This window comes from Myotis nattereri, assembly GCF_964212035.1.
Source record: "Myotis nattereri genome assembly, chromosome: 4".
Classification (NCBI taxonomy): Eukaryota; Metazoa; Chordata; class Mammalia; order Chiroptera; family Vespertilionidae; genus Myotis; species Myotis nattereri.
Genome location: NC_138079.1, coordinates 16,060,136 through 16,076,783, shown reverse-complemented (window position 1 = coordinate 16,076,783; position 16,648 = coordinate 16,060,136). Strand labels below are relative to the sequence as shown.

Here is a 16,648-nt window from a genome sequence, read left to right as displayed (position 1 = left end):
CCCTTCTCTTACCCAAGTTAAAAAAAAAAAGAGGAAATAATAAAGAAGCCATGGCAGATAGAAAGAAATATGGCACCTCTATTTCTAGAAACTTTTATTTCAGGGGTTGTAGTTTTACAGCCAAGTGGCTAATACTGATGCAAGTGTTGGCAGCATGAGACCAAAGCTGGTCTCCTCTTGGGCAGAAGAGTTTCTCCCCAAGGGCGGCTGCTTCCCAAGAAAAAACAGGATGGAGTTGAGTTGTCGACTTGATTTCTCCAAAATTTATCAATCAGGGAAGTACTCTAGGACTGTTGTAATATTAATGAGTAGAAACAGCAATCCACACACCTCTCCAGGGAACTCTCTAAATCTCTCTCAGGCTTCCTGCTAAACACGTGTCACTGGCTCCCTCCTGCCATCTGCCTGCCTACACACTGCTTTCTTGACCATGTAACCTTGCCTACCTCTCCAGGTGTGAGGCTTATCCTCTCCTCCTTCATAACTAACCCACCAGCCCCTGCCTCCTTATCTGACCTTCTGTTTTTCCCTCTACCTCCTTCTCAGCCCTTACTCATCTTTCCAGACTCAATTCAAGCTCATCTTAGATCATCAGTCCTTGTGAACATCCTCAGTAAAGCTCACACAGCCAGGTTGGTGTTCCCATCACACGCTTACTTGGCCACCTATGGCTACTCTAGTACTTAATTATATTCTATCCACTAGGTCCCTTAACTCAAGAACAATTTCTTATAGTTTTAAACCCCAAATACCAACTACAGATTCTGGTAAACGAATACCTACAATCAGCAAAACAGGACCACATAAGAATTATTGAGATGTCTGATTTCAGTGCTAGAGTTGAACAAATGGATCAGACAGATAAATGGTCTCTAGACCCATCTGCAGTCAATTCTGGGTTATAGCAGCAGAACAGCACTGAACAATTCCAAGATGGCTCTTCAAAAGCAGCACCAATAGCAATAGCTGGGAACTATAAGCTTGTTTTTGCTCCTCTGCCAACTAGCTGCATGCTATTGGTCAAGTCACTTTAGCCCATAGGGCTTGATTTCCTAATCTATACAATGAAAGGAATAAACAAGGTCCCCAAGCAGAAAACCAGTGCATGTCTATTAACTTTCCGCTGAATATTTCCTTTTAAGGACAGTCAGCATTCCCAAGAGGAAAATGATTTTCCCAGCAGTGGCATCCTGCCCTTGACCCCTGCCAAAATAGCATTCTAGTCCAGCTCTTCATTGTCTTATGTTGCGTTCCCCAGTAAACACTCTCTGAGATGATCTAAAGTGCAGGCAGTTTATAGGGAAGTACCCTCAGGATCACACATATGAAAGGCAAGGAAGAAGGCGGATTGCACAGAGACAGCAGTTGATCTGTGATGCATTTGTAATTAAGGACTCAGCCAATTCCATGGGAAGTTCTCGACTAACAATGGTCCTTCGGAGTGGTCCCAAATTACACCCCACCTCAAATAGTCATTGGATGGGGGCTGCTCCCTTATCCTGAGTAAGAGTCATTTCTGGAGAGGTTCTGGGCTATAAACCATGAGTGACTAATCTCTATGAAGCTCGGGGTGTGAGTGGGTCATTGCTAGAGGGGCTAACTGGACAGACAATACAGCTACATTTACCCCAAATATTCTGAAAGTAAGAAAAAGAAAAGCATGAAGAAGAGAGATGGATTAAAAGGAAACAGCTGAACTAAGAAAATCAATTTTGGTATCCTACAGCCATGCTATCTGTTGGATGTTAGCAAAGTTGTTTTGTTTCTTTATGCTTCAATCTCTTTCTCTGTAAGGTGATCAGAGGTCACTTTCACCACTCAAATATCCATCATTCTATTCCATATTTCATTTTTGGACAATGTCCAAAGTCCTTTTGTTACCTACCTCAAGCCTTATAATTAGCACTGATGGGAGCGGGGCAGGGGGAGAGGGAACCCCACACATATCAAAAATCTCCAGTAGCATTTGAAATGCAGCTTCATTAAGGGTGAAGAGATGACCAGCAGTAATAGAAAATGCAAATCTACACACAGCAGTGGACACACAGCAATCCCCAGATTGAATTGGATTTGCAGGCAACAGCTTGGGGATTTTGACATTAGACTGAATATAATTATTCAGTTAGTTGTAGCTTTATTACCCATGTTTCCCCTGGTGAGGCAATTTTCCTTATTGGAAGTAAAGCAACCCCAACCAATGCATTTAAAAATTAGACTTTTCCTGTTCTTATTAGCCTGTATCAAAGAAATGACTATTTGAAGTACAACCTGGGGGAAGAAATTGGCTCCTTATTTCACAGTTCATGTTGTTATGGCTTTCGGAGTGGAGAAAGACTCACCAAGGAAATACTGTCTCTCAAAACAAGCTAGCAGGGTAATCAACAGGAGAGGTCTTTCCAGAGAGACAGAAAATGGGGAATATTATTAAAATATAATTAAATAAACAAAATAGATGCAAAACAAGATGTGGCCCATAAGCTGTTCAGGACAGAAATGTCATCTTAAAACTTACTTTCATAGTCATATACACAATATTGTCCAAATGGGGTTATATAAATCTTTCCAACCAACACAGCAGCTGTTAATCCTTAGCATATGAGTATGGCCTATAGATCTGAATTTATACTCTAGCACTTTAAACAAATGTCCACCAGGCCTAGTATCATGCAGAGTATAATTCCCACCAATGAGATACTACAATATTTATTCATCTGAACTGAACACACATTCAGGTAAATGAAGTAAAACATGCAGTTCCAAGTGGATGGATATCATGTCAAGAACCATTTCAAGCCCAGTCGTCATGGCTCAGTGGTTGAGAATAGACCTATGAACCAGGAGGTGGAGGTTCCATTCCTGGTCAGGGCACATACCCAGGTTGTGGCCTCGATTGCCATTGGGGGGCATGCAGGAGGCAGCCAATCGATAATTCTCTCTCATTATTGACATTTCTATCTCTCCTCCCTTCTCTCTGAAATCAATAAAAAATATATATTTTAAAAAATTAAAAACCATTTCAAGTCCTTTGTTCATAAAGTTCAGTCACCTTTATCCCAAGTTCCAGCTCTGAATAGCTCATATGTTGGACTATGTGCTTCTTCTTTTGCTTGATTCTTATGGTAAGCCTTTGTCTGACACTGTTCCCCTAACAGATACCATGTTATTAAAGAAAAAAAAGATACTTTAATTTTAAATGAATTTCTTAAATTCCTTATAGAATATGTATTTCTCTCCATTTATAAACAAGGATGTGAGGAACACTGGACATTTTTTAACTTACAGCAAAGGGTTGGTTAAATATAATCTTAGCCGAAACCGGTTTGGCTCAGTGGATAGAGCGTCGGCTTGCAGACTGAAAGGTCCCAGGTTCAATTCCGGTCAAGGGCATATACCTGGGTTGCGGGCACATCCCCAGTAGGAGATGTGCAGGAGGCAGCTGATCGATGTTTCGCTCTCATCGATGTTTCTAACTCTCTATCTCTCTCCCTTCCTCTCTGTAAAAAATCAATAAAATATATATACAAAAAAATAAATAAATATAATCTTATATATGTGTACACGTCCATACACCTTACAGCTCAATAATGTCTTTCTTTTTTTCCAACTTGATTATTTCACTTCTGATTTTAGTTATGTGGGAAGCCAGAGATAGGAGCTCTACTGGAAACCATTCCTAGCACACCAGACACATATGAAAGGCAAAAGAGAAAGTAGATTGCACAAAGACAGCAGTTGCCCTGGCTCAAGGGAGAAGCCACCCAGTGATAAAATTATTATAATTTTATCCCATCAGTAAAGGAATGGATATAAAAGCTGTAGTACATTTACACAATGGAATAGTACACGGCTATAAAAAAGAAGGGATTCTTACCTTTTGTGAAAGCATGGATGGACCTGGAGATTATTGTGCTAAACAAAATAAGCCAGACAGAGAAAGACAGAGATCATATGATCTCATTTACATATGGAATCTACATAATGAACAAAACAATTTTTATTACCTATATATATATAAAAGGTTAAGCAACCGTCCGACTGTCTGACTGGTAGCTATGATGTGCAACAACCACCAGGGAGCAGACACTCCGACTAGTAGCTATGACACACACTGACCATCAGGGGGCAGACACTCAATGCAGGAGCTGCCAAGGTGCGGTGACTTGGCAGCAGCAGCGGTTCTCCGGTGACACACCCTGGAACCAGAGAGGAGTGAGCCTGATTCTGGGGTGCAGCACCCAAGAACTGCCCTCTTGCAATCTGGGACCCCTCAGGGGATGTCTAAGAGCCAGTTTTGGCCCAATCCCCGCAGGCCAGGCTGAGGGACCCCACCTGCCAGAGGGACCCCGCTCACTCCACAGACACCCTTCAAACTGTGGCACAGCCCCAGGTGCAACCAGCTGGGGAGGGACCACAGGAGGTTGGCTCCAGGGCGTGTCCAGCCCATCTCGCCCAGTCCCACCCTGCTGGACACCTTCTAATTAATTTCCTTTCAATGTGCATGAATCTGTGCACTGGGGCACTAGTCTTGTCTAATAAAAGAGAAACATGCAAATTGACCATACCTCCGCTACACTCACAAGCCACGCCCACAAGCCAATCAGGATCAAGTATGCAAATAAACCCAACCAAGATGGTGGCAGCCACTGAGCTGGAGCCAACAGGAGGCTTGGGTTGCCCCTGGCGATGGAGGAAGCCAAGCTTCCTGCCTGCCCTGGCCAGCCCTGGGCTATACTCAAGGCTACAAAGTTTCAATTATAGAAGATAAATAAATCCCAGATACCTGCTTCCAGCACCGGGGCCTCCTCTCAAGGAGGATCTGGGAGCCTGGGTTGCCCGGGGCCATGGCCAGCCTGTAAACAGCCATCAGCCCCTCACCCAGGCTGGCCACATCCCCCCAGCGGGGACCCTCACCCCATGGGGGCATGGCCGGCCTGCAAACCACCAAAGGCCCCTCGTCCAGGCCGCCCCACGCCCCAAGGGAACCTCCACCCTGATCTGGGACACCCTTCAGGGCAAACCAGCTGACCCCCACCCATGCACCAGGCCTCTATCTATACTAATAAAAGGGTAATATGCTAATTAGATCAGGAGACCTCCCGGATGTTCTTCTGGACAAAGCCATGTTGGCGGGGCCGAGGTAGAGGCGGTTAGAGGCCAAGAGGGGAGGGCAGTTGTGGGTGATCAGGCTGGTGGGGGGCAGGGCCGTTGGGGGTAAGCAGACCAGCAGGGGGGCCAGTTGGGGGCAAGCAGGCCATCAGTGGGGGTCAGTTGGAGGTGATCAGGACAGCGAGGGGGGTGCAGTTTGGAGTGAGCAGGCCAGCAGGGTGGCAGTTGGGGGCGAGCAGGCCAGTGGGGAAGGGAGGTGGGGGCAAGCAGGCCGGTGCCGGGGGACAGTTGGGGGCAAGCAGGCCGGCAGGCAGAGTGGTTAGGGGAAATCAGGCAGACAGGCAGGCAGGTGAGTGGTTAGGAGCCAGCAGTCCTGGATTGCGAGTGGGATGTCTGACTGCCAGTTTAGGCCCAATTCCTGTAAACCGGCAGTAGGACATCCTTTGAGGGGTCCCAGATTGGAGAGGGTGCAGGCCAGGCTGAGGAACACCCCCTCCCTTGTGCACGAATTTTGTGCACCAGGCCACTAGTTTTATATAACAAAAAAGATTAAAACAGAGATGTGATAAAAGCAGTTCAACATACAGGGTGTCCCAAAAAAATATATACACATTTTAACAGCTGATAGCTCAGTTGATGTTTCCTTCTTTTCATATTTAACCTATTTGAATTAATTCTTATTCAAAGTGTGTAAACATTTTTGGGACACCCTGTATGAATTTAAAAAGATGCATAATCCTATGACCTTTTATTCCAGAGAGAGAACACAGAAACAAAGGAATGATTACTTAACTTAAAGTTCAAATTTTTAAATTGAGTTCTAGATTAATGATTTACTTAAATTGATATATAAACCCAATTTCTAATCAGTTAAACAAATATTACTGAACAATGTGATTTTTGATAAAAAATATACAATAGCATCCTACTCAACGCTAATAACTGAAAATAGTTGTCACAATACCGTAAATCAGTGAAACTGAAAAGTCTTCAGCAATGCTAAAAGTTCATTTTTTCCTTAAGTACACAAATTAAACTATTTTCGTCCTTAAGAAGGTGGAACCACAATGTTAAAAATAACAGTCCAAGTTAGAATATCCTCAGAAGAAAACATGTCCAGAGAAAAAAATTTTTTAAGAGTAAAATATCAAAGTCTAAGAAAAGTTCACTGAAAACATGATAGAGTTTTCATAAGCTTTTCTTTTTTTAGATCCAATAAAGATCATGGCTTGAGATTCATCTTCATGTGACTGTCTAACAAAAAATATATTGAGGACCTACTATGAGAACAGGGTAATATTCACATCAAGGTGAGCATGTAGTAGGATGAGCAATGAATAAATACAAAGGAACAGAAAATAAATAAATAAAATATTAGAAATTTAACTGGAAGACAGAGAATTACAAGTAAAGCAATTAAAGACTAAATGAACAGGATGAATTTCTATCACAACCATGACAGAACCTCATGACTTTTGATATCAACTCATCCTAAATGGCTTGCCCCAGAACCTAGACCGTTCTAAAGCCCTCTAAGAAATGTGGTTATTCAATAGCAAATGGCACAAGAATATCAAAGAGAATCAGGACTCCTGTGATGCTGAGGGTTTCAGAGCTGATCCTCTGATCTTCCTGGCAGTAAAATAATTACATCATCACCAGTGGAGGTTTTCAGAGGACAAAAAATGCTCCTAAAGCCCCAGCTGAGTTTTATTGACCAGCAAGTGGACTTTAATGAACAATGTCATTTTGTCATGAACATTTATCTAACAATAATTCACTCTGCAGTCTCATTATAATAATTTTATCACTGCGTGGCTGCTCCCCTGAGCCAGGGCACAATTCTGTGGCCTGAGATGACCAATAGGGAGCCAGGCTTCTCTACTTCTAGTAGAGACACAAAAGCTATTAAAGGACATATGATTGCAGAGTCCCACTTTCATCCTTGGATGTAAGAAACTTAAAATACTCAAGAATACCTGGTGATAACCCTCTAGCATAATTATATTCTTATTTTCTTACAGCACTTAAAGAAGAGTGATGGTATCATGGAAAGTGTACTAAATTTAGAATCACAATGTTCACTATCAAATTAAGGCAAGTCATTTAATCTTCAAAGGCCTCAGTTTCCCCATCTTTAAACTGGGGATAATGAGGACACCCTTCCCAAAGTCCCTGTGATGATAAATGAGATTAATTTCTGAAATGCTTTATAGTTTCCAAAGCAATTTCATGAACAAATCCATGAAGGAGTCTCCCAGGGGCTGGCCAAAGGGCAAATTTTCATGTAGATATTGGAATAATTCCCCATATTAATGGCTGTCTCAAATCCATAGTTTTGTTGTTGTTGTTGACACTATTACAGATGTCCTCATTCCTTCCCCCTTTCCCACCTCCACCCAGCCCCCGATTCCCCCTCTGGCCTTCGCCATAATTATCCGTGTCCAGGGACTATGTATATATATTCTTTGACAAACCTCTTCACTCTCTTTCATCCAGTTCCCCCTATCTCTGGCAGTCTGTTCCATGTATGCATGCCTCTGATTCTATTTTACTCATCAGCTTATTTTGTTCATTAGATCTCACATGTAAGTGAGATCATAAGATCTCTGTCTTCCTCTGTCTGGCTTATTTTGCTTAGCATAATAATCTCCATGTCCATCCATGCTGTCACAGAATGTAAGAGTCCTTCTTTTTTATAGCCGTGCAGTATTCCACTGTGTAAATGTACCACAGCCCACAAATAAAACAAAGACTGGGGAAAATTTTGGCTGCAGCAGCAATGACAAGGTAGAGGGGTCATGGGCACAATAGGAAGGGGTGTAGATTCCAGCACAGTCAGGGGGATTTTAGGCATGACTGGGCCACTCACCAGCTGTGTACCCTGGGCAGGGGTTAGCCTGCCTCTATGCTTCTGTGCTGACATCTTTTTAAAAAATATATATTTTTATTGATTTCAGAGAGGAAGGGAGAGGGAAACAGAGATAGAAACATCAATGATGAGAGAGAATCATCGATCGGCTGCCTCCTGCACGCCCCTTACTGGGGATCAAGCCCAAAACCCGGGGATATGCCCTGACCGGGAATCGAACTCATGGCCTCTTGATTCTGGGGTCGACACTCAACCATGGAGCCACACCTGGCTGGGCTGTGCTGACATCTTTAAAATGGGGACATCAGAGCCCACTTCCCTGGCTGCCATGAACTACACGTGTGTGTAACGTGCTCAGAGGGGGAAGGGGCACCTAGGAAGTGCTCAATAATTATTAACTATTACTAAAATGACCAAAAATGTAATACATTTGGCAATAACCATGCCAACCAAACATCTATTATTAATCATTTTTGTTCTAAGAGCTAAGATAGTTTTAAGAAAAGAGAAGTGAGTACAACATTGAGTCTGCTCTTTATATTTGAAGGCAATCAATGCCCTAATTCCCATGCACTGGATTGGTCCTCTTCTTCCCTCCCTTGTTCTTATGGTCTTCCATCTACTGCATCCTTAGTCGCAGGCCTATTCTTCTTCCTGAGGTCTGAACTACCTCTGACAGTTGGAACAGGTGAGGCCTGGCCTGAGTCTTAGATTGAACTCAGATGACCCACAATTTGACTCAAGTTCTCAAATGGGTCAAAGGGATCAACTGCACCTATAAGTAGCTTTTCCCGACTTCACCAGGCCAAAAATGGGTTCCTTAAAGTCAGAAGGTCAGTCCACAAGCATAAGAAAAAGTGCTAACATTTTTCTCTAGACATTTTGATTCTCTTTCCACTGCTATATCTGCCCGGGGGGGAAATGCAGCAAAGGAATTTAACACAGAAAGGGTAGCAAACAAAAAAAAAATATTTTAATAACATTTCTACACATTGCTCGGGGCTTCTAAAGTTACAAGTTCACACAGTGTGAACAACTGTTTTTCATTTCGTTGGAGGGTTAGAATTTAAATAGGAATTGATAGAATGAGCACACCTAGTACACAAACCTAGTGAAGATTTTCAGACACAGCCTCCACCTCTTCGGCGATGGAATGGGGAGAATGTTGACTACGTGTCTATATTTCATTAGCGAGGAAAATTCAGAGATGGCTAATGAGTATTCATGTCCGAAATGTGAAAGCTGGAGTCTCTGGGGTCCTAACTAGCATGTGTTGAAAGTATTTGCCCAGAGGCCTCCGTTCTCCTTGGTGCAGCGTTACAAGCGTGGAAGAGCCCAGGTATTTCTGCCCCTCCTCGAGGCTTTCCAAGGTCCTCACTGACAGAACCCACAGGAATCACTTTTCATGAAGTAAACATGGAAAACAGAACATGAAGATCGGAGGGAACAATGAGAAGGAGTCTCTTAACAAAATGTTTCGTTTTCCCCAAAGGTGGAAGTTCCCTCTCCTCCAATCTACCTGCTTTGTTGTGGTTTTGGTTTAGAACTCACGGGCATCCTTCAGGTATTCTGGGAATTGCAGACACTGCCCAGAGCTGTCGTTATGTAGACAGTAGTTCTATTCTTCCATACACTTCCCCCGTATCACTTACAGCCACACTTAGCACATGGCTGACGCGGGCTCCTCCTGCGAGTGAGCACCTACCTTCTTGTTCTGAATCACTGGCCGTCCTGCCCAGCTTCTCAGTTAGACACTAAACGTTTAGAGCAAGTCTTATTCTATCTAGAGATTACTGAAGTGAGCGAATGGAAGAAGTCCTCTTCATTTCTATAAACAGAACAAAAACTACAGCTACATTCTGGGAAAGTTCAGCTGATATGGACTTTATCACCATGTGCTGCGCAGGGACATGTGCTGAGCAACAGTGTATCACGCTGTGTGGCTCTTGTCCATTTGTAGCTTCTGCTCAAATAGCACTAACCAATAATACCAATTAAAAGTCTTACTTACAAAGTCAAAGCATTTATTCAAGACATGGAATGTAAGCACAATTAATTTAGTAGATCTACTTGTTTTAGGACAATAATACAAGTAATAGCAATGCTATAGGTAGAGTCTGCATCCATTCCTGCACTGAAAATAGAAGTCATTTACCAAACTCAATTTTGGGTGCAGGAGGTTATGTCCTGCAGAAAGCAGGGAAGTAAATAAAATCAGTGGATTTTCCAGTTAATACCTAAATATCTCTAGATAGATATAAATATGTAGAAAGAAGGGAGAGAATGAATTAACCCCAAGAAAGTTGATTAAGGGGGTACTTTTAACAATTAAAATGGTAGAGATATATTTGAGGGAGAAAAAGCAGCCATATGACTTAGAATGAAACAATACCACTTTATCAAACATTAACACAGTCACACATGACAGAGTGTTTGCTAGGAAACTTGGTGTAAGGCTCTTATGATAGAACCCATCCATACCCAATGCAGTAAATCTCTGGCACACATCCTTTACTGTGATCACTGCCTTCCCATGTAAGGAGACTCACTGCCTTATTAGGGAGCCTACCTCAAATGGGGACAGCTCTCATCATTAGCTCCTCCTCAGACTGAGCCAAATCTACCTTCTAGTAACTTACATTGGTCTTTGCTCAGCACTCCGAAATTTAATTTTCCTCAAGACAGCTCTTCAAGTATTATTTTTAATGTATTACATTTTTAAACTCCATTTATTCCCTTCTTCATGATTCAGAGAATTTATTCGCTGTACAGTTTATTCAAGATGCTGTCGTTTATTTTAATACATCACCAACGCCATCTTAAGATGCATGATATCTACAAAGTTCCACCAGTCAAAGATTCAAGCAAAGTTGTTTAAGCAGCTTTCAAGATGCCTTATAGGTAAGGGCAAATCAGTAGATGAGAGGGTAAAAAGCCTTGTGCCATTTACACAAAGGACTATTACTTGGCCATAAAAAAGGAAATTTTTTACCTTTTGTGACAGCATGAATGGAATGGGAGAGCATTATGCTAAGTGAAATAAGCCAGTGAGAGAAAGACAAGTATCATATGATTTCACTCATATGTGGAATCCAATGCACAAACTGAACTACCAAGCAAAACAGAGACAGACTCATAGATAGAGAGCAGGCTGACAGCTGTGGGGAGGGGCTACTGGATGGGAAAGGGTGCTGAGTGGCAAGGGTGGAGGCATTGAGCAAAAGAGAAAGAACTCATGGACCGAGACAACAGAGTGGTGATTCTGGGAGAATGGAGGAGGTGGAGGAGAGTATGGGGGAATAAATGATGATGGATGGAGACTTGACTTGGGGTAGTGAAATACAATACAGTGTATAGATGATGGGTTGGAGAATTGTGCACCTAAAACCTGTATAATTTTGTTAACCAGTGCCGATTCAATAAATTCAATTTAAAAAGTGATTATTAATTACTCAAAATTAAGCCAGAGTTAACTGTTTCAAAGGGAAGAAGGAGTTAAGACGAAGTTTTGTGAGTTAATTCCCAAGGGGACAAAAAAAAAGTTACCTCTCTTTTCTTTCTCTTAGTCTAAACATGTAAAAGGATTCCCCAAATCTCTGAAGATATCTTCTCATTGTCAGATCAAAGATGATATTGTTAGCTGTGCTAACGCTATGATTTGAACAGAACAGTGGAATCAATATGGCTTATCTTCTGATTTTTATCGGGATAAATTTATTTACTGGAAACAAAAGACAAAGGCATACTTCTAGCTAAGAATTAACAAGCCTTTGGAGGTATCCTTATATAGCCAATAAATCAAGCAACATCCACCTTTCATAGCAAGAAGAGCATGTCTTAGGCCTCCCTTTCCCTCCCCGCCCCCCAAAACAGTCACAAAATGTCTCATAATTGGATAAAACATATTTGCAAAGGCTCTAGGCAAAAAATTATGCCCACTAGCCAGATGGAATTTGTTCCATCGCAGCTGACTGTAGAAGACTGATGACACTACCCTTGCATAAAATGATGATTTATTCTCTCCAGCATAGAGTATTCACTTCGGTATAACACAGTGGCTCAAAGTAACAGTCAACATGCTCCACGAATGCTCAAAGGTCAGCCCTTCACTTCTTTTATGTCTTGGTCTACATACCAAGTGTTCAATAAGACCCACCATGGTGATCTATCTAATTAAAATTGCAACACCTTCTTCCTCCCAGCTTTGAATAATCTTAATCTGATAATTTTCTTTATTTAGAAAATTTAGCTATTTAGCACGCACCGAAAGATTTACTGAATTATCCTATGGGTATGTACGCATGTTAATCATTCTATTTTCCCTCCCTTCTCACTCACTCACACACACACACAAAAATAAGATTGACAGAACTGGATCTTTATCTATTTAATGATATATCCCAAGAATCTAGAAGAGTTCCTGGCACAGAGTAGGAAATAAATCAACATGCATTAGTTGAATGAATGAATAAAGGACTCTGGGCTTAGAATGACATGGCCCTGAGTCCCAATTCCACCTACACTAGCTGCAGGACCTGGGAAATGACCATCCTTCTGCAGCTGTGTTTCCTCATCCATAAAATAGGGACCTCAGGAGTGCCTTCCCATAGGATCCACATGAGGCTTATGTGAGTCAATGCATGTAAAGGACTTAGGATCATGCTTGGCCATAGTAAGCTTTTTATAAATGTTAGTTGCCATTGTTATTATTATTTCAAGATATGTTCCTCACAGTCGTGATGGATTTGTGATGATTTATGTGCTCAGGCAACTGGCTCTCCTCATATCTGACATCACAGATCTGAGATTGGGAAAAAGGACCCAAGGATCTTCATAGGGCAGCAGAGCTGCCAAGGGTCAAACCCCATCACTGTGGCCTCATCAGCTGCAATTCAATAACACACAGGATTTTGCAAAGGAGCTGTTAAAAGTGTAAGTGCTACTGTCTCAGACCTGCTGGAATAGAGTAAACATGACAATGAACCAATGAGTAAGTGATGGTAAGGCTCAGAAACCTTAAAAGGCAGGGAAGGCAGCTCCTCTCTTCCTACTTGAACAGAGAGTTTTGTTTATTTGGCTGAACTAGAGTCAAAGCTAATGGTTCTTGATGGCTTTGAATCACTCACCACACCTCATTCTGTGGACTTCTACACAGGGGCTGAAACTCACACTTTATGAAAAAAGATAAAGAGGGGGGAAAACAGCTCTCTGTTAAAGAATTTGCCAGGACATACTCATCATTTAGACATTTGCTTATGTTTCTAGAAAGCTAATGATCAGAAATGGGAAGGTAAGTTTTTCCTCGAGCAAAATCCCAGTCCACCTAAAGGTTACAAATGAAATCATTAACCTAAATGTTCACTAAATATTTAGGAAAACAAAACACTTTGGAAACACTTATTATTGATTGGCAGGGATTTCAGAACTGATTAAGTTAACAAAGGAGGTAACAATGAGTGAGGAAGACAGAGATGAAGGAAAACAGAATGACAAAAGCAAGAGGGACATTTACTGATATTGAAGCAATCACCGTCTTAACTTCCCTATTTATTATAACATGTCTCCCCACAAGGCTAATCTCCTCCCTAATGAATAACCACATGCTCGAGGATTATTAGATCATGACAAATCAGGCCAAAAGGAATTTCTCTCCTCACTCTAGAGAAGAAAGACCCCATGATTTGGGGAAACTGAGCAAGGTCACAGTAGCTAAGTTGAAGCTGGAATCAAATTTCCAGACTCCCAAGTCAATGCTCTGCTCTGCTCTGCACAGGAACTTCCCCGAACTCCAACGTGCATGTGATAAATGATTCAGTAGTTCCAAGAGGAACCCAAGATTCTACACTTCTGACAAGCATCCCAGTGGAGCGGAGGCCGCTGGATTACACTGAGTAGCGAGTCTCTGCCCCATTTCACCTGCTAAAGTAAGTCTGGGAATAGGTTTTCCGTTGTTTTAATGAAAAAAGGTGTTTTTCAGGAACAAGGGGAAGTAGGTTGCAAATGAAATGCTGAAGTTTTAAATGTTGTAATAACTCAACACTGTTGTAAAATTTACGGGGGTTCCCATTTACATGGTGGTGTCAACTGTAAAACATATGCTTAAATTGCAAATTTTTATAGTACATGCAAACATCAGTGTATTAGAGTTGAGCGATCTCAGTGCATTCTATGGATATGCATTTATTGGTTATTTCCCCTTTATGTTTGAAATACACCATGCCTGTATTGCACTAAATCTACTAAAACTGTCTTACTTCTACCTCTGATGACAACAGAGATACCATGTCTAGGGGTTGCTTTCACTTGCTTTGAGATTTTACATTTTAGAACAGAAAGATGGCACTGACACATCAAATTCCAGAAGGCTTATCTGCATAGATTTTACCTTCCATTAACACAGTGGAACACAATTGTCCATACCCTACTTGTGTTAAAACCCTATTTAGGAGAGACCAGGTGTAACTGGAGGAGAAAAGATTGAAATCCTTGTTACTTCTATATCTCTAGTTCCGCCTCACCTCTCAGAGGACTCTCCATGCATTTGAAGAGATTTGATGCAAATAAACACAGTATGTCCTCTCCAGCCAAAATTCAGTTAACCTCCCCAACCTTCCTATTGGTCTCCTTGAATCAGCTGAGCCCGAGGTTTTTCCTATAAAACGTCCTAAATCTGATCCCAGTAAAATTTCACTTCAGCTGAAGTGAAAATGCAGAGGTAGCATTTACGGATAACAGCTGGAGAACATTAGTTCTCTGTCTCTCCTTTGCTCTCCCAAGGGTTGAAAGCTCTGCTGTTCAGACAGGAAGTCGTCATACACCACACACTGTACAATACGAGAACGCTGGGATATACGGACAAGTTGCAGAGGATTAGGGGGAGTGTGCAGGGGTTTTGTTCAAGAACCCAGAGCAGAAACTCGGCATACTTCTTAGGGTGTCCTTCCCCCCACCATAGTATTCAAGTAGCATCGTGTATGCACACCCAGCACTGACAAGCATACACTTCACTCCCTGAAAGCTTTGTAATAACTCAGAATAAGAAGGCTTCACCTTCCATTTTTCGACAAGCTTTTAAAACATGAACTCCAAGAAGTTTGGGGGAGTGGCTACGATTCTCCAATAATCTTTTCTGGCATACTTTCAAATGTGCTATCTAAAAAGACAACCTTTTAACTTCTTAAAAATGAAATTGTCACCAAAAAGAATCTCTCACATAACGGCCCAGAATAAGGAAATCTATGTATTTCAACATATATGTGGAACTCAAAAACAAGATGATCGGGGAGAGAATGATTTAAACAAAAGGCTCTTGTGGATATGGTGTTTTGGCGTGGGTTTCTGATTGGTTTCTGCTGGAATCTCACAAAGCTACTGAGAAAAACACGGCCCCAGACAACAAGGGGGGCGACATCCACAAAGTTTCGCGTAGGATGATAGGAGTTTCCCAAACACCGGAGGCTGAATAGCTTTTCTGCATTCCTACCGTCTGCAGGCTCTGAACCCAGTTTGCAACCGCCCGTCCTCGGGAGGCGGGCTGTAAAACCGACCCTGGCTCTTCCACGCCCCTCCAGCCAAGTTCAGGAGAGACCAACCTTCCTAACTTTTGAACTATGGGAATGCCTTTGCAATGTGTGTATCAGGGCATGCTGTTAATCAATGGGATGACAACACTACAGTTTTATGCGAGGAGAGGGAGGAGGGGCGAGGGGGAAGCCAACCCACACATCCATCATCATTTTAGGAGGAGGTGGAGTTTAAAGTTTCTCCAAGTTCCCACTTGACAGGCAATATTTCTGTGCAATTTCCAGCCCCATGGAACAGATGGTCCTTTGCCCGTCTTGAGCCCGGAGAGAATCAGACAAAGCCCCCCGCCACTCCTCGCCTCGCGGGGGCCCAGAGGTGGTCAGTTTCACGAAGCTGTCACCCAGGGGCCGTGAGCAGAGAATGGAAACTTAACTACTTTTTTTTCAGAAGTTTTTCCTGCTACCGGAGAGCGGACTGGAGCACAAAGGCCTGAGAAAGTTTTCACTTCGTGATTTCTTTGAAAAACGTTTCTTCACCGTCTGCCAAACCATCATCCTAAATCCCAGACGCCCAGGGTGGGAAAGTTGAGGCACAGGCATTCGGAAACACCGCGGCATTGCCACTTGAGCCGTCCCAAAGACAACCTGGGAAGTTGCTTAAAAGGACACCCCCTCCCCCTTCCCCCGTCCCGGGTGGGGAAAGCATCCTCGGGGCGCCTGAGCGCTCAGTGCCAAAGGGAAGGTGACGGCCGGGACAAGGGGGCCAAATGGGTGTGCGCCACCGCCGCGGGCGAGAACCTTCCTTCCCAGACCCGAGGGCGAGGGGAAAGGAGGGGGGCGCGATCCGGGAGCGTGAGGACGGGCGGCCCACTCACCCTCACTGCCGTACTGTTTGCCATTGTTCGCGCCCATCCTGCCGCCGTCATGCCTGCCGTCTCCCGGGACACTCCATAGCTGGGGCGCACCGCCTGCGCGCTCCGCCCGAGGAAAGCCCGTCCGACGGGACCGTTAGCTGCGCATACCCCACGCTCCGGGGCCGAGGTCCGGCTGGGAGCGGCCCCTGCACTCCGAGAGGAGGGGGCGCTCGGTCCCTTCCTGGCACCCCCAATGGCTCCGGGTGGGGCCAGGGGCGGCCGCCGCTCTTAGA

At 43.2% G+C, this 16,648-nt stretch overlaps 1 protein-coding gene across 1 annotated transcript in view; it reads right to left on the bottom strand.

Moving 5' to 3' along the window:
• Positions 1-16,413, bottom strand: part of FBXL7 (F-box and leucine rich repeat protein 7) — a gene marked incomplete at both ends in the record, with an annotated part of 316,640 nt that extends 300,227 nt beyond the window's left edge. The window contains one exon of the mRNA XM_081090080.1: positions 16,377-16,413. Coding sequence (XP_080946206.1) covers positions 16,377-16,413 — 37 coding nt within the window. The remainder of the gene's footprint in view (positions 1-16,376) is intronic.
• Between the last annotated feature and the right edge of the window lie 235 nt (positions 16,414-16,648).